The sequence below is a fragment of the Gavia stellata genome, chromosome 1, assembly GCF_030936135.1.
Source record: "Gavia stellata isolate bGavSte3 chromosome 1, bGavSte3.hap2, whole genome shotgun sequence".
Classification (NCBI taxonomy): Eukaryota; Metazoa; Chordata; class Aves; order Gaviiformes; family Gaviidae; genus Gavia; species Gavia stellata.
In genome coordinates, this window is record NC_082594.1 from 64,439,672 (window position 1) to 64,463,741 (window position 24,070).

General features: G+C 37.7%; 1 protein-coding gene across 1 annotated transcript in view; it reads left to right on the forward strand.

The window, feature by feature from the left end:
• The window catches only part of MYO16 (myosin XVI), a 301,679-nt gene that overhangs the window by 134,095 nt on the left and 143,514 nt on the right, over window positions 1-24,070 (forward strand). The window contains exons 14-15 of the mRNA XM_059817431.1: window positions 1,520-1,637; window positions 10,348-10,495. Of these exons, the coding sequence (XP_059673414.1) occupies window positions 1,520-1,637; window positions 10,348-10,495 (266 nt within the window). The remainder of the gene's footprint in view (window positions 1-1,519; window positions 1,638-10,347; window positions 10,496-24,070) is intronic.

The window sequence follows — 24,070 nt, forward strand, 5'->3', positions numbered from 1 at the left end:
TTAAGTTTTCAAGTCTAGTGTTGCAATAATACCATTATTTAGGGACAGTACACTTTTACTTTAGTATAAACCCAGGAACCCTAAAAGCAGTATCTGTTTCTACTGTGTATTTTTTATTTACTACCTACACAGGTTTACTTACAGTTTTGAACTGATCAGGCAGTAGATGTTATTATTCAAGTAGAACTGCAAAATTCAGGTCAGATCCTCCAACTCCTTTTCTTTCCTAAAGTTCGGGTTAAGTAATGAGTAGAAGAACTAAGTAAATAAGTAACTTTGTGAATAGGCAACTGAAAACTGTGTCTTCTGGATACAAATATGTAACTAGCTTAGATGGGACACCTGACTTCAGACAGTGAAGGTAGATGTAGCAGATCCCACCCATGGGGAATCAAGTAGAGATTCTGGTTTAGTTGCCTTTTAAGGTGCTTTAATGATCACAACAGCCTGAATTCATTCCTGCTGCATTTATGCATAGGACCATTAAAGTGAATAAAGCTGTACAGGTTGAACCAAGTGCTGAATTAGCCTAATGAGCAAATACATCCTAAACAATGCTGCTGGAGTGGAACCAAAACTAGGCTGACTAGTTTTCTGCTGCCACCTACTGTACAAATAGCTGGTTTAATTAATAATTCCGAAGGGTCTGATGTTTAGAGCTTCTGCCTTTGTGATTGGAGCCACACGGTTTCTGTGCCACTCCACAGCTCTCTTCCCTCCTACCTTTCCCCATCTAGGTCATCCAGCTTCAGCAAACCATGGTTATATCACAACAATAATATATTGAGGCCACATTGCAATCAATTTCTTAGGATGCAAAAAAGGAAAGTGCTGAAGGGAATCCATTTAGTGTAAGAAACTAATTATACACAAATAAGGTAAATACAGAGAAAACATGGAATAAACGTGGCATATTTAATACTTTTTATTATTTTTTTAATTTTCAATCTTTTTAAAATAATTACTGTGACCATGAAGATGTAACATGGAAATGCATTAGTGAGAGATACCATAAAAAAGTCAGAATATATTTTTTTCCTCACTTTTTCACTAGTATAATGCTGAAGTAATTCTATTTGAAATCAATCATTTATGCCATTTCTGGCATCGTATAAAGCTTGTAAATTCCTTTGGCTGGTTATTAGTATCAACTGACTGTAACCTTACAAGCATAGCTGCTTTCAAAGATTCTGATCTTTTTGCTAAGCATGCCAACTCTGGGCATATGACTCCAGTCACTTGTATCCAAACTACCTGTAAGGACACAGCTCACTTGTGAGCCACTGTCTTCCCCTTCCATTTACAACTTCCACTATTCCGACAGCACTTTTTTTCTTTTGCGCTATCTTACTTTAATTTTTATTTAGAAAAAAACTTTCAAGGAATTTGTTAAATTCCAAGCTGAAAAACAGTCTTTTTTTCTCGCTCGTTACTGATCACAAACCAACCTCACTGATGTTTATTGAAATATCTTCTTGTTTATTTCCTCTCTTATTAATTCTTTACCATTGTCTTGCAGGTAAATTGTATCTTGGAGGCCTTTGGACATGCTAAGACACCCTTGAATGATTTTTCCAGCTGTTTTATAAAATATTTTGAGCTACAGTTTTGTGAGAAGAAAAAAACATTAATTGCAGGTAAGTATCATTTAATCTGTTTATTTTGATATCCCCACAGACTAGTAGATCAGGGATCCCAGTGTGCTATAAAGAGTTAGGCATTAATGGCCCTAAAATATGTGAAAGAGGCAAGGGGGTTTTACGGAGTGTCAGAGGAACGTGTTTAATAGCACGTGAATTCATAGCTTGTCAAAACCAGTGCGCAATATTAAGAGGGAGAGCCCAGTTCTGTGCAACCACCAGGTGGCAGAGAAAGACAAGAAAGAAAATTAATACCACCGATTCCTCTTACATTTCCCAGGAAATCACATTTCCCTTTATGCCTGAGATTAACAAACTGTGGCAGATATGTATCACTTTACTGTGAAATAAAAGTAACAAAGAGATTAATTTTTACATTTCTATCTGATACTATATTGTATATTAAGTATCCCTTAAATAAGTGATAAACTCATCTGTTTAGGGCAAACAAAATTCAAGTATATTCTGTAATACTGAAACTACAAGTAATTTATTACAGCTTTGAGCTTCTTCTAAAGGAACTAGGAATCATACTGATGTTTATTATCATTAGTGGTAAGATAGTGTGGAATTTGTGCATGCTTTCAGAGTAAGTGGGAGTCTGCTAATCCCAAGTAAGCGTTCATTAGTGAAAAAATATGAATGTTGGGCAAAACTTCAGTTTGATCCTGGAAACTCTGATCTTTGGAGACAGTCAGGGAGAGGTTTAATTTCTGGTCTGCATAGGTCATCATAAAGTTACTCTGTGCTAAAGTGAGAGGTGTGTGCAGAAATAACTGTACAGAGTTAGTTTCCTACTTGCACTGATCTTCCTGGATGGAAAAATTGTGTGGTGAGACATGCTTTTGATCCAAGTAAATTAGATTCTATTGGATAAACATTTCCAAAACTACTCATTCTTTATCATTTTAAATGTGTTTATGCTTTTGGAAGAGTTTCCTAAAAATATTCTTTAGAAATATTTTATAGTGGGAATTACAATTCATTTTCTTGAGGGAGCTCACTGTACCCTAGCGAATACGATTAATTTCTTCAGTGAAAATGTCACTGCATGGGAAATTACTATCACTTTTTTCTGGTTTGCTTTACAATAAATATAGGATATTTGTAAAGAAAATGTAAAACTAAAAGGTGTGAGGTTTTTTTCATTTATGAGCTGTTGTGGGAAGAATATAAAGAAAGTGATGTAAACATTAGAATGGACTAAATAGCATCTGAATTTGGCTTGTACAAGTAAAGTTCAATCCCTAAAACTAACATTTTATAAATCCTTTGTATTGTATATATTTAATTTGAGTATAGTTATCACAATTACACTGCATGCACACTTTTTCTCTTTTTATTACAGACAGAGCACAAATGCAAACAGATGAAAATTATACTAATTTTGAAAAGTCAAGCACGTGAACATTAGGAAATGCCAAAATTGAAGTGGTCTGAGATACTCTTGGGTTGCCTTGTGCATACAAATTTAATGCTGTTGTTTTTCCACCCCTCCCCAGATTCATTCAGTGCAGAGAATGGACTATATTTCTTCAGTGATCTGCTACTAAATAGTTCATTTTCTTTCATTGATTCGTGTGTGACTTGTGCCATTTTATTCTGCTCTAAAAAGTGAATGCTAGTTTTTCTGTGGATTTTCTATGTTGTTCATCAACATTTTCCACTGTATGAGCATTTCAGAAACATAAATGGCTTCATTTTCACAGTACTTCTGATCTAAGGCTGTGTTATTCAGTACCTCAGATGAGGAACGGAAGCCTCAAGGCCTCAAGGCCATGCGTTCCCACAGTTTTTGGGTGCCTTGCTTGAAATTGCAGGGACTTGAGTTTTCAAGCAGCTTTACCCAGACTTGCCAGTTTAATTCACAACCTTTGCCTGTGAATGATACTAATGTGGAATCAGTCAACCAGGCTCTCTTGTCAGTTTTCTGGTACACTGTGTTTTTCTCTTTCAAACCATAGGCATGAAATGAGAAAATCTAGGGGGAGTCAAGTCCATTAACAAGTATAAACAAATTGCTTATCTGCCCTACTAGTCCCCGGATGTTTAGGAATTTAATCAATTAGTCTTACCAAATCTAAGGTAGCCAAAAGTTCTGTAATTTACAGTCAAGAGTGACAAGCCCCAGTACATCAGTGAAAGCGTTTTTTATATTTTTCTAAGTTGCAGTTCTTCATGCTGTTTGATTGCATTGTAGATGTTGCCTTTTCTAGCCCACTGCTAAGAGTCACTTCCGAGTGAAATTGTCCCAGATTTACACCACCATAAATGAGAAAAGAATAAGGCATGTTGTCTTTGGCTGGTTTAAATCCCACCCAGTGATTCTCTCTATCTATTGCAAGATCATTTGCAGCAGTATTTACTGTCTTGCACTGTTTAAACATGAATGAAAAATGTAAATATGCAGGGCACCCGATTCTGCTGAGACATGACTTTACAACTCATTGAGGCAAAGTGGGCTAAATATGTCTGGTTTGTAAACAAAAATCCAAGTGACACTAGACTACCTCCATCAAAAGGTTTAGGTTGTTTAAGCTCTTTAACAGACAGATCTTAAGGGTGAACATCCAGAACAATTTACTAAGGAAGGAGCGTGCAAAGTACATGGGTACATTTTTATTATAGAGAACAAGCTCAAGGTAGCATTCCTTGCATTTTGAGTGGACATTGGTGAAGTTTGTAACAGCTTTTTGTTCATGCTGAAATTCTTTTATGCCTGGACCCTGGAAATGCTCCGACTTGTCACATAAGCTTTATTCATATAGGAGAAAGTCCAATATACGTAAATAACAGAAACATTGGCCATAATTTTCATCTACAGGCTTGTTTCAGTCTTTCTCATAAACTGGATCTTTGCCATGAAGCTTTGAAAACAAGGATGGAGCTCTTGAGTGTGGTTCTACTCAAAGCCAGTACAGATATCTGTAGAGGTTTTATGTGTCTTCTCTGACTCTTGTTTCTGATGAGGTGTGCTGTGATGTTGGGTTCAAATGGGAGGCTTTCTGTGATAAGTGGCTTTGTGATCAGGTACCTTTCATTGCTTTAGTCCAATCAAACAAGTGGAGAAGGTGTAACCCAGATTAAGTCATTGTTCTTTGTGACTGGATAAGATAAGGCAGTGGGAACTAGTAAAAAGTCTTACATCAGAACAAATACAGAATAAACTACAGGCCAGTGATTTCATTAAGTTTCTAAAATAAATTAATACCTAACAGAACTCAAAGACTGATCCTCTGCCAAAAAATCATAATCATAGAGGATGATTCACACCCACTGCATAGTAGTAAAAGACTGATTATTTATTTATTTCCAGAAGTAAAATTACTGCATTTTATTTTTATTTGGAAAGGGAGAGAGTAAATGGTCTTTCAGGTAAGTTGACATAATTCCTAAGATGAAAGTAAGGATTCTGTCAGTTTCCCCGAATTACTAAAAAAGAAGGTTAGGAAGAGAAAGTCAAGCCTGATAAACTTATTCTCCAGATTTTCCCGCCTTGCTTTTCAGGCCTTGCTTTTCTCAGTCTTCACTTTTTGAAAAGCAAGGCGTGATTTTTTTTTTCTTTAAGTTGCACCGAAATGGAAGGATCTATTTTTTATCAATTAAAAAGTTTCAGACATGAATTTCATTTTTTGGTATAAGAAAGACTGCAACCAGCTAAGCTCTTTGATGTGTTTTTGTACTGTGTTTCAGCTCTGAACTTTCAGATGATATTTTGTCTTGAGCAATAGCTGTGTTTAGGACAGCATGGTTTTTGAGAAAGAGCAATGTACTTTCAAAGAATGCATAGCTGGAAGAAAGATTTCACTGGCCACACTTTCAATACAGAGACTGCTTGCTGACTTTGTAGCTGCTCAGTAGATCAAGTGATCTGTTAAAGGAAGTACAAATTTCCTTGTGCCTGTAAGCACAGTTAACATTGCACAAAAATTAGAGACTTTTCTCTGGAACTCTAATTTTCCCTTTTATTTCACACATAGATTAGCAAACATATCATTTCACTTTGTAGAAAAGCATATTACCGTGATAGTTTTCTTTATGAGTTACTTTAGCTCCATTAAGATGGTGCTGTGTTTGATTCTTGCTGATCAGAAGCTTGACTTTCCTTAACAGCTCTTCCCATTGCTGGAGTTGCTAACTGAGATGAACTTGTTTAGCCTTATTAAAGTGGGTGACTTGAAGTACCTGAAAAGGGCTGAATTAATTTGTGTCCTCTAAATAAGTGGTGTTGCCCATTATTAAAGTCAAATGCATTCATTCACAGAATGACAGAATCAGTCACTAAGGTTGGAAAAGACCTGTAAGATCATCAAGTCCAACCATCAACCCAACACCACCATGCCCACTAAACCATGTCCCCAAGTGCCACCTCTACACATTTTTTGAACACCTCCAGTGATGGTGACTCCACCACCTCCCTGGACAGCCTGGTCCAATGCTTTACCACTCTCTCCAGAAAGACATTTTTCCTAATATCCAGCCTAAACCTCCCCTGGAGCAACTTGAGGCCATTTCCTCTTGTCCTATCACTTGTCACTTGGGAGAAGAGACCAACACCCACCTCGCCCCGACCCCCTTGCAGGTAATTGTAGAGAGCAATAACGTCTCCCCTCAGCCTCCTCCTCTCCAGACTGAACAACCCCAGTTCCCTCAGCCGCTCCTCATAAGACTTGTGCTCCAAACCCCTCACCAGCTTCGGTGCCCTTCACTGGACACGCTCCAGCACCTCAATGTCCTTCTTGTAGTGAGGGGCACAAAACCGAACACAGTATTCAAGGTGCGGCCTCACCAGCGCCAAGTACGGGGACACAATCACTTCCCTAGTCCTGCTGGCCACACTATTTCTGATACAGGCCAGGATGCTGTTGGCCTTCTTGGCCACCTGGGCACACTGACGGCTCACATTTGGCCGGCTGTCAACCAGCACCCCCAGGTCCTTTTCTGCGGGGCATCTTTCCAGCCACTCTTCCCCAAGCCTGTAGCGTTGCCTGGGGTTGTTGTGACCCAAGTGCAGGACCCGGCACTTGGCCTTGTTGAACCTCATACAATTGGCCTCGGCCCATCGATCCAGCCTGTCCAGATCCCTCTGCAGAGCCTTCCGACCCTCCAGCAGATCAACACTCCTGCCCAACTTGGTTTCGTCTGCAAACTTGCTGAGGGTGCACTCTATCCCCTCATCCAGATCATCGATAAAGATATTAAACAAGACCGGTCCCAAAACTGAGCCCTGGGGGACTCCGCTTGTGACTGGCTGCCAACTGGTTTTAACTCCATTCACCACAATTCTCGGGGCTAAGCCGACCAGCCAGTTTTTTACCCAGCAAAGAGTGCACCTGTCTAAGCCACAAGCCGCAAGCTTCTCCAGGAGAATACTGTGGGAGACAGTGTCGAAGGATTTACTAAAGTCCAGGTAGACAACATCAACAGCCTTTCCCTCGTCCCCTAGGTGGGTCACCTGGTCACAGAAGGAGACCAGGTTGGTCAAGCAGGACCTGCCTTTCATGAACCCGTGCTGGCTGGGCCTGATCCCTTGGTCGTCCTGCACGTGCCCTGTGAGCCCCCTCAAGATGAACCTCTCCATCATCTTCCCTGGTACTGAGGTCAGGCTGACAGGCCTGTAGTTCCCCGGATCCTCCTTCTGGCCCTTCTTGTAGATGGGCGTCACATTGGCAAGCCACCAGCCCTCTGGGACCTCCCCTGTTAACCAGGACTGTTGATAAATGATGGAAAGTGGCTTGGCAAGCTCCTCCGCCAGCTCCCTCAGTACTCTTGGGTGGATGCCATCAGGCCCCATAGACTTGTGAGTGTCCAGGTGGCATAGCAGGTCGTTAATTGCTTCCTCCTGGATCATGGGGAGTTTGTTCTGCTCTCCAACCTTGTCTTCCAGCTCAGGGAGCTGAATACCCTGAGGATACCTGGTCTGGCTATTAAAGACTGAGGCAAAGAAGGCATTAAGTACCTCAGCCTTTTCCTCATCCTTGGTGACAATGTTCCTTCCCTCATTCAATAAAGGATGGAGAGTCTTCTTGGCTCTTTTTGTTGTTAATATATTTGTAAAAACATTTTTTGTTATCCCTTAAGACCATGGCCAGACTGAGCTCTAGCTGGGCTTTTGCCTTTCTAATTCCCTCTCTGCATGACCTAATGAGATCCTTGTTCTCTTCTTTAGTTGCCTGCCAACTTCTTCCAAAGGTGATAAACTCTCCTTTTTTTCCTGAGTCCCAGCAAAAGCTCCCCATTCAGCCAGGCCAGTCATCTTCCCTGCTGGCTCTTCTTATGGCACATGAGAACTGCCTGCTCCTGCGCCTTTAAGATTTCCTTCCTGAAGAATGTCCAGGCTTCCTGGACCCCTTTGCCCTTCAGGACCGTCTCCCAAGGGACCCTCTCAACCAGTGTCCTGAACAGGCTGAAGTCTGTCCTCCGGAAGTCCATGGTAGTGGTTTTGCTGACCCCCCTCCTTACTTCACCAAGAATTGAGAATTCTATAGTTTCATGATTGCTAAGCCCAAGACAGCCTCTAACCATCACTTCTTCCACTAGTCCTTCTCTGTTGGTAAACACCAGGTCAAGCAGGGCACCTCCCCTGGTAGGCTCACCCACCAGCTGCATCAGGAAGTTATCTTCCACACACTCCAGGAACCTCCAGGACTGTTTCCTCTCTGCTGTGTTATATTTCCAGCAAATGTCTGGTAATTAATCAGATAGATGACCTCCAGTAACATTTTTCTTGCTTTTACTAATCAATGAATGTTAAAAACACCTGAGTGATAGTTAAGAAAGCCTTAGTGAAGATCATTGCATGCAAAAACATGCTTAAAGATTAGTAATGGCCTCTTTTCAAATTAATTGATGGTAGGGTTAGTTTTACTGAGAAATAAATTACAAGCACAATAAAAGATGGAAATGATGCTTCAGATTCATCTATTCTTTTTTACCCTGTTTTTTACCCAGGTTGGACTTGATGATCTTACAGGTCTTTTCCAACCGTAGTGATTCTGTGATTCTGTGAATGGCAGCCAGGTAATGATTGATTCTGATGAAAGAGTGTGTCCGAGCCAGTCCTGCCATGATAGGTTAAGATTTCATTGCTTCAACTTGTAGTGTGCTGCAAAGTTACTGGAGCCAGAAACATATCGTGCTACCAGCTACAGTTTTGACTGCACCAAATAACTCAGTGCTATTTTATGCTTAATCCCAGCTTGCTTCAAAAAAGCAGCTCAAAAATGGTATGTGTTTGGAGAACATACTTACTGTGCTATAGGATGCATGTACCAGTATTTTCTATCACTGAATGTTCAAGAACTACTTCCAGTTCATAAAGGAAGGAGTCTTAGATGAGTTGGTTGTCATCCAGACTATGGGAAGCTATGGTTTAATATCCTCCTCCAGTTATAGGGTTTCAAAAATATAGCTTCTCCATTGCTGAGGAGTGCACTTTATCCTCTAAAATCAGTCTTTTCCAGGGTGAGGATGCTTGCTAAGACTCTGTGAAAGCTCTGCCATATTACAGAGACTGAAAAGCATAAAGCTGCAACAGAATGTACTGCATTCTAGTGATGGGCGTGGTCAGTTGTGTGTGAAGGGACGTGTTTCTGGTCTTTGCACCACAGCTAGTATTTAAGCAATGATGAGAATAAGTGTACAGATAGTGGGATAAGTGGGAACTGGAATCAGGTCCTCGCTCACAGGGAGGGCCCTGACCTCTAGCTACAGTTAGGTGTTCCCTTTGTTCTCTTTAGCCTGCTGCATCTGGAACTGCATGGTGGTGGTACAGTCAGTGGAGGGCTGAAGAGTAGTCTGCCCAAAACAGTGAATCTCCCTCTGTCTCACCACAAAAACCTCTAAAATGCCCGTAATCTGGTGAAGCAGGTGAATGGATCTGAGGGTCCAATATTTCCTCTGCTTCTGTGCTTTGCCTCTTTCAGAACCTTAGTGGGCCTCAGGTTATGGGATCCTGTAATCAGCATTTCTGTAGGCAAATCGCGGTCGGGTTCATCCTCCTTCACCTTGCCAGATGTTCTGATTCACATGGCTTCTCATTTGGCCAGCTCATCATAACCATTCTGAGATGCCCATGTTTCTCCAGGCACAGATTAGTGAGCTTGTCGATGACCAGTTCTGCAGAGGATTTGTCTCTTTGTAGCCATCTGGAAGTAGCCATCTAGAAGTTAGGTGGTCAATCTAAACTATTAATCTGAGCATTCTTGATTGGCAACAGAGAAAGAAAAAATGGTTCCAAGGGCAGTTTTTCCAAGATGTCTTGAATCTCTCTTGCATCTTTCTCTCTCCATTAAGAAGGAGCTTAGAATAGATGCCAATGCTCAGATGGCTACACTTTGGTGAGATGACTGACAGCTTGTCTCTTAGAAAGTCTTCCCAAATATGACAACTGGTTCCTCAAATAAGTAAAACAGAGTACAAATCAACATCATTATCTTTAATATTAAGTAATTTTAAAGATAATGTAAGACAGTAAGTAAGGTACACCATTTGTTCCACTAATTTTAATGGAATTAGGGGTTTATATGTGATTTATATAGAAACCCATGATAGAATGAATGGTCATGTTTTTGATATCATGCTCACCTCAGACTGTTTTATAAGAAACATTGTTTATTCTTCAGTGTTGCAACGGTGAATGGCTTGAAATATATTAGTTTAGAGCAATCAGTATAATGATGAATTTATTTGTTTGTTTCTCAATCAGCTAGGATTTATACATACATGTTGGAGAAGTCTCGTGTCATTGTGCAACCTCTCAACCAGAGTAATTTTCATGTTTTTTATTTGATGATGGATGGGCTGTCTGCTGAAGAAAAATACACCCTGTACCTCAGTAATTTGTCTGCGCACAGGTAGGAAAATAACTTTATATTTAGTATTAATATTTTTCTTATTTTAGTGCCTCTTTGCTGTTGAGGTCCTTGCTCCAATAGTTAACATTTGTGTCGTAACTTTTCAATGAGCTCTGAAATAATTTATTATTGAGTACCTGTTCATGAGGATTTAATACTGGAATACATGTACACTGTCTTAACAAGATCAGAGTCTTATATCCATTAGGATTATTGCCTTAAAGGAGAAAAAGGAAGGAAACGTCTAGTAACATTAAAAATAACGTTAGTTATTTTTCCATCTTCTGTGGACTAGAGTAGGTCTGTTGTTTTGGGTTTTTTTTTTGCCCCCAATGAAACTTTTCATCTTCAGGGAAGAATGTTTTATTAAAATTAGACTTTTCTTATGGAAAATGTTGATTTTGATGAAATTTCACCATATGTAAGCTGATATTTCCATTTTCATTTTGAGATTTACTTTACCTCATATTTGTTAAGAAAAGTAGAAAAAAAGTTTTGACTACTTTGAAACCAAGGATAGGATTCTACACCCAACACCTAAAAGTAGGTCTTTGTGTGTGTCTCCACATGAGCTGGTTGTCTTGGCTCCCATTTTCAATCAAAGGAGATTGAGTCTCTACTCAGATCTATGTAGAGTGACATGTAGATGTGTGCTTCGGGGTGAACTGATCCACATTTGTGGCTTCATAAACTGTGATGACTACATCCCCTTTAATAGTAAGAGCTTAAATATAAAGAGCCGTATATAGACACTTAAATGTAGTGTGTCTAAGGCTGAATGCACTCCAAATGTTTAATATAAGTGGAAGTTTTTCAGGAAAATTTGGGGGTATCTCAAAATTTACTAATTCAAATTCTTCTGGAATGAAAACATATTCCTGATTTCGGTCATTTGCCTTTCTTTCTTCAGTCTTTCCTAGGTGATTCCTAAGAAATATCACTGAAATGAGAGAAGCCTATTTGGCATTAATGATATTCTCTTAAATTGGCTAAGTTTATAATGAGTATAGCGAGTAACTGTAAAAAGACCAATAGTAATTAAAATGATGTAAAATGAGTGTTTTGAGCTTTGCATATCTAAGTCTTCTTCCCATGGATTTTTCTCTCAACTTTTCTATCTTCCAGTCTGGCTAGTACTTGAATAAAATAGTATTCCCAGATTTGGGGCCTGTAAATAGAAAGATACCACATTCATTTTTGCAGAAAAAACTTTCTTGATTCTGATTTTTTCTTAAACACAAGTCTTCAGGCTACCGTTGTTTGGTAATGTTTTAAGCTGTTAGCACTTCTGGTATTGTACAGAATGGTGTAATCCACTAGCTCTGAAGAAACCTGGGGCTAAGTTGCTTTACTAAAAATGACCCACTTCAAAGTGGGGAGGAGGGGAAGAGTTAAATTCTGGTTTAAATCCTTTGAAGGCTTTGAAGACCAAAAGGATTCTGAGCTCCTGATCAGTAATTTATTCCTTTTCTAGCAAAAGTTGTTTGGAATCACTCAGTTTATTCAGAAAATGAAACAGTTTGAATTCACTTTGCAAGAAGCTCCAACAGGAAAGAACTTAGCAAAAACCTGAATAATTAGATTTACATGAACAAAGCTTTATCTGATAAGCATCCAAAAAGAACAAAATAGTATTTTTAAATAGATGGCTGAACATTGCAGTGCCAACTCTTTAGAAGTAATTTACAGCTGAACATTTGCATAAAGCTGCTTTTATCAATAAAGCTTTGCTTTGGCTACATAGAGTAGATTGTATCTTGCATTATTGAGAGAGAATTTGGGCCAAATATTTCTTACCTTAAACTCCTGAGTGTAGTAGTTGAGTGAGCCAGATCTTTCTTGGTTGATAGAGTTAAACTAGGGGTGAATTTCTACAGCATCAAACTCACTCATGAATCAGAAAGCAGGATTTGGCCTCTGTTATAAATTCATGATTTCTGGCTTTTAGTCAAATTTCGATGAGATCATATCATTCTGGTAACATCAATAAGTGAATTTGTCATGTTTGCTTTAAGCAAGTGTAATCTTGACTCTAATAGCAAATTTAATTAGAAAACAGCCCTTTTGAAACTATAGGTGGTTCATGCCCAACTGTTTTTTGATAATTGTTCTGTTTCTCTTTGCGTTGTTTAATATTGCACCTTTACGCAGAAGATTGAACAATCTTAGGAAATAATGGTTGTGACGATCACAAGATACCCCTATTTCTTCATTGTTTGCTTAAGCCATTGCAATATGAGAAATGAGACATAGCATTATTTTTTTATTCTCATTTTAAATAAAAGTACCTTAAAGAGTCAAAGTAGTATTGTCAATAGTGGTTATTGTTAGACTTGACGCTGTAAAAGGTGAGAGGTAGTTCATGTATTAAGCAGTATATAATCCTGGATTAAGGGTTAATGTAAATAACTAAAAGGGGAAATCCCTCCCCTTTGGAGTTACTGAGAGTTTCAGTAAGGCTGGGGTTTCACCCCAATGTGTAGGGGGAGTTGTTAGGTTGTAATTCTGTGGTGTTTATGCCATCCTGAGAGGGAGTTTGAGCTCAGAAACTTGAATGTATGTTCTTGCAAGCATCATGACTTCTAGGGCAGTGTATGAAGACAAATAGCTGGCCACTTTCTATTGAACCTATATACAACTAGGATCTCAAAGGAGCAAGGCATCTAAATCTATGTAGGGAGGGATCTGAATGAATACATCTCCCACCGTATCTGCATGTGGATCATGATGGATAAAGACAGAATGAATTCCTGAACGGTAAGATAATTTTTCAAGGTTTAGCAGGGGGAGCGTATCAGAAATGGAGAGAGAGTCTTGAAAGGGCAAGTCAAGGCTTTTTGATTGACAACTACTCCCATGTGTTCATTACATTCAGAAGCTGATTTTTATCAGCAGATCCTTGATTGAAATTTCCAAAATCTCTATTGATTTGGTGTCTTTCGAAAGATCTGCAGAACTTTGTTTACCTTGATGATGACGTGTAGTACAGAGAGATTAGAGATTTGAAGTTATATTCTCAATTTGCTCTTGATTTGCTCTTGATTTTTTTTGCTAGGTGGAGATAGAGTCCATTACTGTAAGCTTTGCTTTTCTGGCATGTGAAGTTTAGCCTCATAATAAGAGTATGTACTAGCTTTTCTAGTACATTAAGATTAACCTCATAGTACAATAGGTACTACCTTAGTGATGAATCTTGTAACCAAAGTGAAAGAATCCTGCAAACAAAGTGAAAGAAGAGAGTTGCCAATGGAGATAGATCAGCTTGTAAATGGTCTTCAACTCTGGTGAAAAAAGGGTACTAGAAGGAGAGATCAGAAAGACAGGAAAGAAAAAAATGTGGGAAAAATCTTACAGAAAAAAGTGGAAAGACCTTCTTTTATTGTTATGGGCCAATTGCTTCATATTAGCATTGATATCCCAAAGCTATAGTATATATAACAATTTAAGAATGTCTTTGTGTAATAAGTATTTGTAACATACTCAAACATAGTGTAATTAAAATTCATGTCATTACATTTGTATATGTATATTAAAAAGATAGCTTAAGGCTACTTAACTATAGAAAAACTTTTCAGAAACGATGGTGGGTTTGCCAGCTGTTCAACTTGATGTCACCATTTTCAGTTTAAACAAGGTTGCTAGTTCTCCTAACTGATTGTACTGTTACATCTTTTGGTAGCACAGGCAAACTGATACAATGCTCTCAGTATTGCAAGGTGATTCTGACAGACGTTTTTTAGTTCTCCCTTGTAATGTCAGATCTTTGTACCCAACATTTATTGGCTGAAATATACTGCCTGTAAATAAGCTGTATGTTTAAAACTAAACAACTTCAAGCTGGGGAAAATGTTGATATACACATTCATGCAGAAGCTGGACTATGGTCAGGGAGTGCGTTTTGTGTTTCTATTTTCAGACTGCTATTCCCAGATGTGCCAAACTTTCCTTCCTCCCATACAACAATAATGTGCACTGCAGTGTGAGCTCTCACTGCCTGTGCTGCTTCGCCCCCCCCTTAAAAAGCAGTGAAACTCTTCTGCAACAATAGCTGTAGATCAGTTCACAGAACTGGTGTAGTTTCTTCTGCAGTTTTTCAGTGCAGGTGCCCTCTTCACTGTCAATAAGAAAACTTTCTGTTAATTTCATGTATAAGTAGTAATTTTAGTGAAGTGATTGAATTTCTTGTTAAAATCTATACTGACCAGAACCTTTTTGCTTGATCATTGAGGAAATCATTCCCAACTCTAAAGGATAAGGTTGATCTTCAAAAGGGGCTTAGAGATTACAGTAAGGGAAAGTGAATGGTATAGAAAAGATCCCAGTAGACATTTTTCAGAGGCATTAAGTGCAAAGCCTTATGTCTGATTTTTTGTGTGTTTCCAGTCATCACCTTTTCTAACAAGAACTGATACAATGTGTGCAAAATGGTGATTATTCTAGCATCATCCATATTGATGCCCATTCTTCCTTTCCCTCACACACAAGAGCTAAAGATGAGAATTTTCAAGACTGTGAGTGGCCACTTACTCCTACTTTCCCCAATTCAACATACTTAGGAAGCAGCCTCTTTGTTTTCTGACTGCTATAGATATAAAGCCAGGAAGACATTGTATGTTTCCCTGCCTTCTCTCTTTCTTTTCTTTCCTTTTATTTTTGGATGCCATTTTCTTTCCAATCATTTGATTATTTTCTCATTTAAAATGTACCGTAAAGAAATATCAATCTTGAAAATAACTTAACAGTTTTCCATATCTGTGCCGTTTGTCCACAATTGTAGCTGTGGCAGTCTAATGATACAAGGTAAATTCATAGACAAAAGTTGTTTTTTTAATTAGTCCCACATAATTGGAAAAATAGACATTTTAGGGATGTTCCAGTCCTCTGATGTTCCATGCTCTTTCTTTGTATTCAAGCCTGACAGATCATTTTTTTTCCTCATAGATATTCACTTTGATTTAAACTTTCAGTACCCCTATAAAGCCCAGCGGTGTCCAGAAAAATTCACAGAGCTGGTTGCACAATACCATTTTGATCCCTGCTGCTGCTATCTGTGTCTGATGACTAGAGGGAAATCCAAACAAGTGTTAGACCTGTCGTATGAAATTGGTTGGATCTAAATACTGTGAATGAAATAACTAGATCTAGAAGGGTTACATCGGTTTTTCCCATGGGTGGTAGTCCTGCTGGAATAATAATTTCTATATGAAGTGCCAAGTTGCATCACTTTGCCAAACTGCCATTATACTTTGTGTGCTGAAACTCAGCATAACTTAGTTGTACCAAAATTCTCAGTCTCACCCCAATAAAGTCTGGTGCTGAGGATCTATGAACTTCACTGTTGAGGATTAACCTTGTTTTAAAATCCTGCTGACAGAATAAAGCTCCAGGCAATCAGGAAAGTGGCATTCATTGTATTTAAATTTAGGAGGAAGGTAAAGATCAGACTCAGATGTTCCTCAGATTTTCCATTGTGGGAGATATGGGCACAGGAAGGGAGAAAAGCTGTGACAGGAGATGTAAGGCTTACCATCCCTGCAGCTGAATGGCTATGGTGGTCAAGTCCTTCTAGGTCTACTTGGCCAAAACCCCTTCCTAATTCTTCTGTGCAAATAGTAGCAGCCTATCATTTCTACTTTTCAGACACACCCAGGAAATCATACTGGGTGAGACTTTCGAACCTTGAAATCATTCTCAAATGCTAGCAACAGTTTTGCTAGGCCTCCTTTGAGTTGTGAGTTTTCAGTGCCTTTTCCAGGATGTAGGCAATTCTGTGTAATGTCCAGAGAGGAGCCAGGCAGGTGCAGTGTGGCAGTGGGGCAGGGTCCTCACCCTCCTGGCACCTCCCTATGGCACCCAGCGGGTCCAGGGATGATCAGTGAGGTCAGACACTACCCAGAGACCTGGGCAGGGCCATGGGGATAGGGGCAGGATGAGACCAGGCCAGGAGATGAGCCCACAGGTGGGGGCAGGGGTGTCTGTGGCTGGGCACAGGCATGGCTGACCCCAGGTCAGGCCAGTAGCAAGACCCAACACCTGAGCTCAAAAGCTGCTTCTGAGCCAAGGGAGGTCCCAAAAAGGCTTCTTGCACAGCCCAGGCAGCTAAACCCTCGAGGGGGCAGAGGGCATTCAAGATCTCTGCAGAATCATCGAAGATCCTTCATCATTTTTAATGAGATTTAATGAATAACTATTTTTCCCCACATTCTTAAAAACCACTAAATCTTCAAATTTCTGTATTAATTGCTGTCCTCTGCATATGTATATTTTCTTCAATATGTGTATTTTCTTTAGCATATTGCCTGTAATCTTGTTCTTAGTTAACACTTCCAGTACATGGCAGCTCTTGTCGCAACTATTAAGCTAGTGATTTGTAGTTTGTCTGTCACCCCTAAGATTTTTTTGCCATGGATCTTTTGGCATTTAAGTTCTTAGTAAAGATGTGAGTGAAGAACAGGAAAAACCTGAATCAGTCTCCCACTTCCTTTTCCTTTCCCAACCTATTTTTTGTCTTGCATTAAATCATACAGATAACTTATTACTCGTTTCTACTTTCTTTGTGTTCTTTTTCCTGTACTTAGCATTGACCACCATACTAACACACAAACCAAGACCTTCAAAAATTAGAAGTGCGGTTGATATTTTACAGAAGATAAGGAATTTTAAAGACTCGATGACTATGTATAGGTGATTCTCAAAGGCAGTGTCTGAAATTTATCATCTTGCAATTATCCTACTCCGACACACTTTTTTTGTAATGAATGCTGAGTAGAAAGTTATTTTTCAAATTATTATACTGGAATTATTCTAGAAAAAGTTTTACCTTGCCAAAAGTAACTCTGGAGCGCTCTGCAAAAAAATTATCTGTCTTTGGATATCCAAGCTAAATTCAATATCATAACTAATTTCATATCTAATTGAATTTTTTTTTTTTCTGCTTGTAAACATCCTGCGTAACAGCTGAGGGGTTTAGAGGCTTAGATTATTGTGAAATAAGATTTTATGAGACATTTTCTGGAGTCATTGGAATTTTAAAAAATATTTCTTAAAGGTTCAAAGGCAACAAGTATTTTCTTTACTTTCTTATATCTCAGGTGTCTCAAAGTAATATACCTTGAATTTATGTGTGTATGCACATATATAGACATACCGAATGTATTTATACTCAACTTTTTTTCTGTTTCTCTGCTTCTTCCACGTTCTCTCTTCTCTTCCAAAGGTCTCTTAAATTGGAAACAAACATTCAAGTTCTGGTTGAACAAGTAAATCTGTATTTTTTTGTACTGTGCAAGTTTTCCTGTCCTAACTTGATTACATGCAGCACATTCCTTTTCTCCAGAAAGCTTGCATTTCAAATACATTATCACTTATAAGACAATGCAGTAATACATGTAGCGCAAGCTATGTATATTAGCGTGCCTAGACAGCAAAGGACCATTGGGGTACAAAGACTTTTCAACCACGCTTGGCAGACTTTCTAAATAATAGGGTAATGTGAAGATACAGTTTCAAACACAGATTTCAAAAACTGAGGGAGTTAACTCTCAGTTAATTTTGCTGGAATTCTTTTCAGTACAATAAGTGAATATGGATAGGTGAAGCCCTAAGTAAAAGTGAAAATAGTTTGTGGGGTTTTTTTAAGTTACATGGTAGCAAATATAAAAATTATACACTTCAATCAGTTTACATCTTCCTGATACAATTCATACATCCTCATACAGTACTACTGTGAAAATCTGATTTGCAACCAGTAGTACTATTTTAAGGACAAGACCTGTAAATTCCTAATGAAATAAGGCAATTCCATTTACTTAGGTTCCAGTGAGGTCTGACAGCTAAACTACACCAACTAGTTATTAGAAAGGTAATGGAGAGAGGAGAAACAGATATACTTGTCTGAGAACCTGGAGCAGGTTTAAACTTGCTTCAGTGAGTTTTATATCTATGTAACCTGGAATAATTTCAACATCAAAAGAATTGTCTAAATTTTCTCTGTTGTCTTTTGCTTTTTTTTTTTGTTTGGTTTTGTTTACTTTTGGTGCATACCATTTATTCTTTTCCTGTTTACCTTGTATTTACTGATGTCTAAATTTTTTCACTTTTTTTTTTTTTAATGTTGAACCTTCTTCACTGCATGTGTAACATATGCATATTCCAGCAAAATGCACTTTCACATTGTTCTCTTTAACATGTTTTTCCCTGCCTTCTTACTACTTCAGCCTTCACTTCCCTTTTATTTCAACTGGTAACAGGCTTTACCCCAGTACTCCTACCTTCTTCAGTTTTCCTTTGTCTTCTTCATTCATGCAGGTTTTCTGAGTAAATAGGGTTCATGAGATTATTCAACTTGGTTTACTCTTTTTCCTCCCCAGTAATGAAGAGGAATTGAACTTTTTTTTTTCCTTATCTCTCTTTTTCTTGTCCTTTTCTTTCTTTGAGATTCAGGCTCTGTTAATCTCTTGGAGCATGATCCTGAAGCATCAGTGTTGTTCTTTACACTCCAAAGAAGGAAGAGTTGAGAGGCAACACCAGTAATGGCTGATGTGTGTGATTTGTTATGCTGGATAGTAATAATCATAACTAACTCATTTGGCTTTGTTGAGGATGGACACCAGAAAATATATTCAATGCTGTAATAAGATACATCTACATGTTTTAAAGTGATATTGATTTTATCTAATTTTATCTAATTCTAATGTAATATTTTACAATACATGTTTTTAGATATATCTGAGATCAAAAAATACAACAAAGTGTAACTAAGTTTGGGGGTTTTTGCATCCAATATTGATTTTTTAAAGTGTTGCTCTGTGGTCTAATTCATCTCATTTTTCTTATTCATGTTCACTTCTGTTCAACTAAGCTTTTAGGCTTAGTCTCTCATATTTCAGGCTTAGACTCTCATATTTTAAAGAAAATTAGATGGAACCCTAAGCAGCCTATTAGTGTACAGAAGCTAAGAAATTTTTCAGTGTTTTTTAACAGGGCAGATATGATGACTGGACTATGTAGACAAAACTTCCTCCCTAAAATCATCACTGTGCACCTAACAATAGTGTCAGCGTTAAAGTTAATATTATATGGTATCTCTCTGAAAATTGACTACATTTCATCTATCATAAACCCCCTCTTTCTGTGAGATATTTGTGGATAGTTGTGTCCTACAAGATACGTTACTAGGAGGCTAGCATTGAAATTACAAAAGTTATAATCAGGATCACAGCTTAGGTTTTCAAAACAAAACTGAAATATTAATTTGTGTCATCTGTTTTATTTTGCAAATTAAGTGGTTATTTTTATATTTGCAGATACCTACACCTCATGCATAAAGTATACATCTATGTTATTAACATTATTTCACAATATTTGTTTTGAGTATCTGGCTGTTCACTTGTTTTTTGTGGTTCATCATGAATTTAGAGTTAGTTACATACACACCTGCACACTTGCATTCTAATTACATGTCAAGATATCCAAAACAGTATTTTTCTACTTGAAAGCAGAGGTACCTTAGCTTTGGATTTTGGTGTTTAATTATTTATTCCAGTTTTGACATTAGCTGCTTTTGACATTACTGCTTTATTCCCAAAGGATCCTTTAAGAAAATATAGCTCCAATGATGTTTAATAATAATTAATTTACATGAAAACCAAGAATAATTTTTATTTGACAAAGTAAAGGTAGTAAAATAAGCCTGAGACTTAGCTCAGTGTCTTTGTCTTAGGTCCCAAGTGGACTTGTTATTTGTCTGGTTTTCAGAATAAATGCTATAGAAATTCTGCTTTGTTCAAGAGTGTAAATCTGAAGCTCATATTCCTCTGGGTATTTTCTTTCATTTGATGTTAACAATCCCCTCTTCATTGTATCATTCTTCATACATATTGATTGAATAGTGGCACAGGATATACAGCACTCCATTGGCAGACTCTCAGAGGTAAAGAAATCATTCATTATGATTACCTCTCTTTTCAACAACTGTTTTTCTCTCCATCATAATTCTAACAAGCCAAAGGTGTAGAACTAACTAGGTGTTTTTTCAGGAATAAATTGTATGTTTAGAGTGGTATGGTAGAGCCAAGGCACTCCTCCTTGTGTTTCTGTATTTTCCTAAAGGAACTCGGATATCTGGTAATCTCTGGTATTTTACATTCCCTTGATGCCAGTGAGCAGTTCAGAACAGGAAAAAAATAACATCAGACCATATAAAACCACTTTGATTTTTGCCTTTTTATAGCTCTAGTCAGTTTACTTCTGCATGTTTAGTTTTAATCCACAAACTTGCATTTACTTCATTTGACTTGGCATGATACCATTTGCTATTTGTTTGAGAGAGGCTTTGTCTTTGTCTCCTTTGGGGTAAGCATGATATGGAAACATGCAGAAAATAAGAGGAGAATAATCTGTCTGTGGCATGAAAGATAAAGAGTAGGAGGCAGGGAAAACTGAAATCTGTTTAATCCAAGAGAAAGAAACAAAGTTGGTAATTAAGTGCACCGCGATCTATAGAGTCTACTGAAGACAGAACATACTTCTGTCTTAGTTTTAACGGAAAACTAAACATACAATAAACCATTGTTTGGAGTAAATTGCTTGAAATGGAGAAAAAAAAAAGCAAAAATAAATATAACATGAACCAGATGACTTTCCAATTTGTTGTGAAATTTGTTGATGAGTATCTTACACCTTAAAGTTTCTGGGCCAAGTTCAACCTTTTGTTAGAAAAAAGAAACCTCCAGAGATCTGTGGAAGTTATATATTGAAGTTAAATTTGGTCCTCTGTTGAAGAAATTAAGTGCTGACTGTTTAGGCAGCCCACCAGTATTTCAAGTCAGACTGAAAATGGTTGTAGGTCCAAGGGATGAAATTGCTGTGGAAACCTTAGCTTAAAAGTAGATGTGATCACTCACTTGTAAAAACGGTAGAGGTGCTCATTTGGCTTTTAGTTTAAGTACAAAATATATCTCTGCACTTTACTAGGATGTTAATCGTCTCATATGTGGGGGGAGATTCAGTGGATTCAGCTCCTGAAACCACTTAGCTATTACATTGCATAAATCTAGAGCGATAATATAGTTCTGCAATTTATATTTCAAAAGTCACTCTTAGAATCATCCTGATACAATTACTGTAGATGAATTTCCAGTCAGGAATGGGTCATTTAAGAAACTGTTATTGGCATACGGAAGCCCCAGTCATTGAACTCAGCTCATTTCAACTTAATGTTAGATCTAAGAGAGACAATACTTCTCACCGTTGTTTGAACTTACTGTCTTCATTGGGCTCCCTGAGCTAGCTTGAATTTTTCACTGCACTGGAGTAACTTTACAGTTACTCTAGCCAACTCTCTCTGGGAAAGTCAGGCAAGGTCAATCCAAAGTGTAGCATAGTTTTATTCCTGTAGTTCTTTCATTAATCATAACTCAAAATGACCTCTACACTGAGCTTAAACCTGATTGTGTCAGGTTAGTGCCATTCACAGTTTCCTTTGATTCCTGCTAGAATTGCACATGGATTTTTTTGTAGTTAAAATATAACTACTCAAACTGAGTTTTGTCTAAAGCCTACAAGTAAGCAATCAAAGTCTTCTGAATATGTTAATTGAGTGCTAATGACCAGAAGATTTTAGGATCTCAGTTTTATACAGCTCCAAAGAATGGCAGCTCCATCAATCTTGGCTTCTAAAACTATTTTATGCAATATAATGCTGGACAGAATGGTGCAGGAATATCTTGTACTGAATTACCCATTACCCAGATGATCTTTGGAACTTCTTTATTCTACATATAGGTCTTTATCTCTAGTTAGTTTATTTATCCAGTTAGTTTGTTTATCTCTAGTTAGTTTATGACACAACTCTTGGAATCACAGCACAGTGTTATTGTTGCAGCTTAGTACAGTACAACATAAATCATATGAAACTTGATGTACTCACTGGTTGGTATCAAAAGTAAACAAAAATAGTTACAATTATAGTTTCAATAGTTTCGAGTCACCTTTGATTGGCAGTCAACAGATGTAAAATAGTACAGGGGTTTTCGGGACGCTTAATGATTTTCACACGTATATTAGCCTATCTAACCAGGGAAAGCTGTATTTTTATCAGAGCTGTGCAAGCAGCACTCTGGATCAGACAAGGAGACACACTGGGGAGAGCTGAATGGGAGTGGTTCAGATTGCTTCAAGGAAGAAACATGTATGAGGTTCTGTGCTTCCTAACACACCATTTTGGTCTGTGACCTATCTGTGCTAAAAAGGCCTCTGCTTATCTGATTTGAAGTTTCAACATTTCTTCAATAGTAGTAATGCAGTTGAGAAAAATTGTTAGAACAAATCCAGTTTGCACAAAGAACTACGCAAATCAAGAAAGTCCTCTGAAATGAAAAACAGTAGAAATTTTCTGCTGACTGAAATGATGGAAAAGGACATTGAAACAATGTAGAAATACTATTTGACAAAGAAACTGCATTTGTAACCATAATTATAGAGAAGTGTAATTTATGGCTTATGACAAATGCTGGCATCTTCTAATTTCTGCTTTAACTTTTATGAAATTTTAACATAACTGAATCGTTAAATGGGTAGAAATCAGTTTACCAAGCTGGTGTTGCAGCTTAGTATTAAACTTACAAAGTAATTGCAGTGTTTATGTTGATGCTGGTACACGACAGTTTCGTGATCTGTTTTGTTCACCCAAGATAAGGATTACAAAGACTAAGAACAGGGCTAATCATTTGTAGAAAAAAATCTGTGGCCTTTCACAGTAAAAAAAAAATAATGAAAATGATACTATTAAATAGGAAAATCATTTATTTAGTGGAATAATTTTTTGGAAAACAATTGGAGACTGTCCTATGTCATTAAAATTTTCCAGTAATGAATAAAAGACAGAGAAAGTCTATGTGACCCTTCTTAGACATGTTTTTCTATTTAAATCATTGTTCCCTTGGGCTTTATTTTTTATGACTATTCTGTCACAAATCCAGATGAGTTAAAACTGCTACTGCTAGAAATTGTACATTTTTATCCTAATATTTCTGAGTATTTCTTTGTGTTTGCTTCTGTATAACTGTTTCAGTTGCAGCTAGAGAAATCAGATTCATTATTAGTACATTAGTATCATCTGTACTTTCTTGTACCTGCAGTCCTGTCCCCATTTCTATCAGGCCCTCAGTGATTGCTTTCCCACTATATTTTCATCTCCACTATGTATAGTTCCTGTATTTCCAGACCTAATCCCCTGTTTAAACAGGACTCCTCAATCAGGTAGCAATTAAGAGGAATGGAGCAGCATCTGATAAAATATGTACTATGATGAACTTCAGTGAGTATGTTATCGCGTTAGGTTGGTCCTTAAGTCAAAATTGGAACAAATGGAAACTTCTTACTAAATTCTATGGTTTTGAAGTTTATTCTGGAGCCTGTTTTTTAAACATTCAGTTATGATCTCCAATCTCTTCCCATTCCAGCTTCCCATATATCTTAGGGGAAAAAAAAGGGCTACTCTGAGGCATAATTTATTCTGTTATCATCTTTCTTCTCTGTTTATTTTATTTAATGTTATTATTTCATTTTATTTAG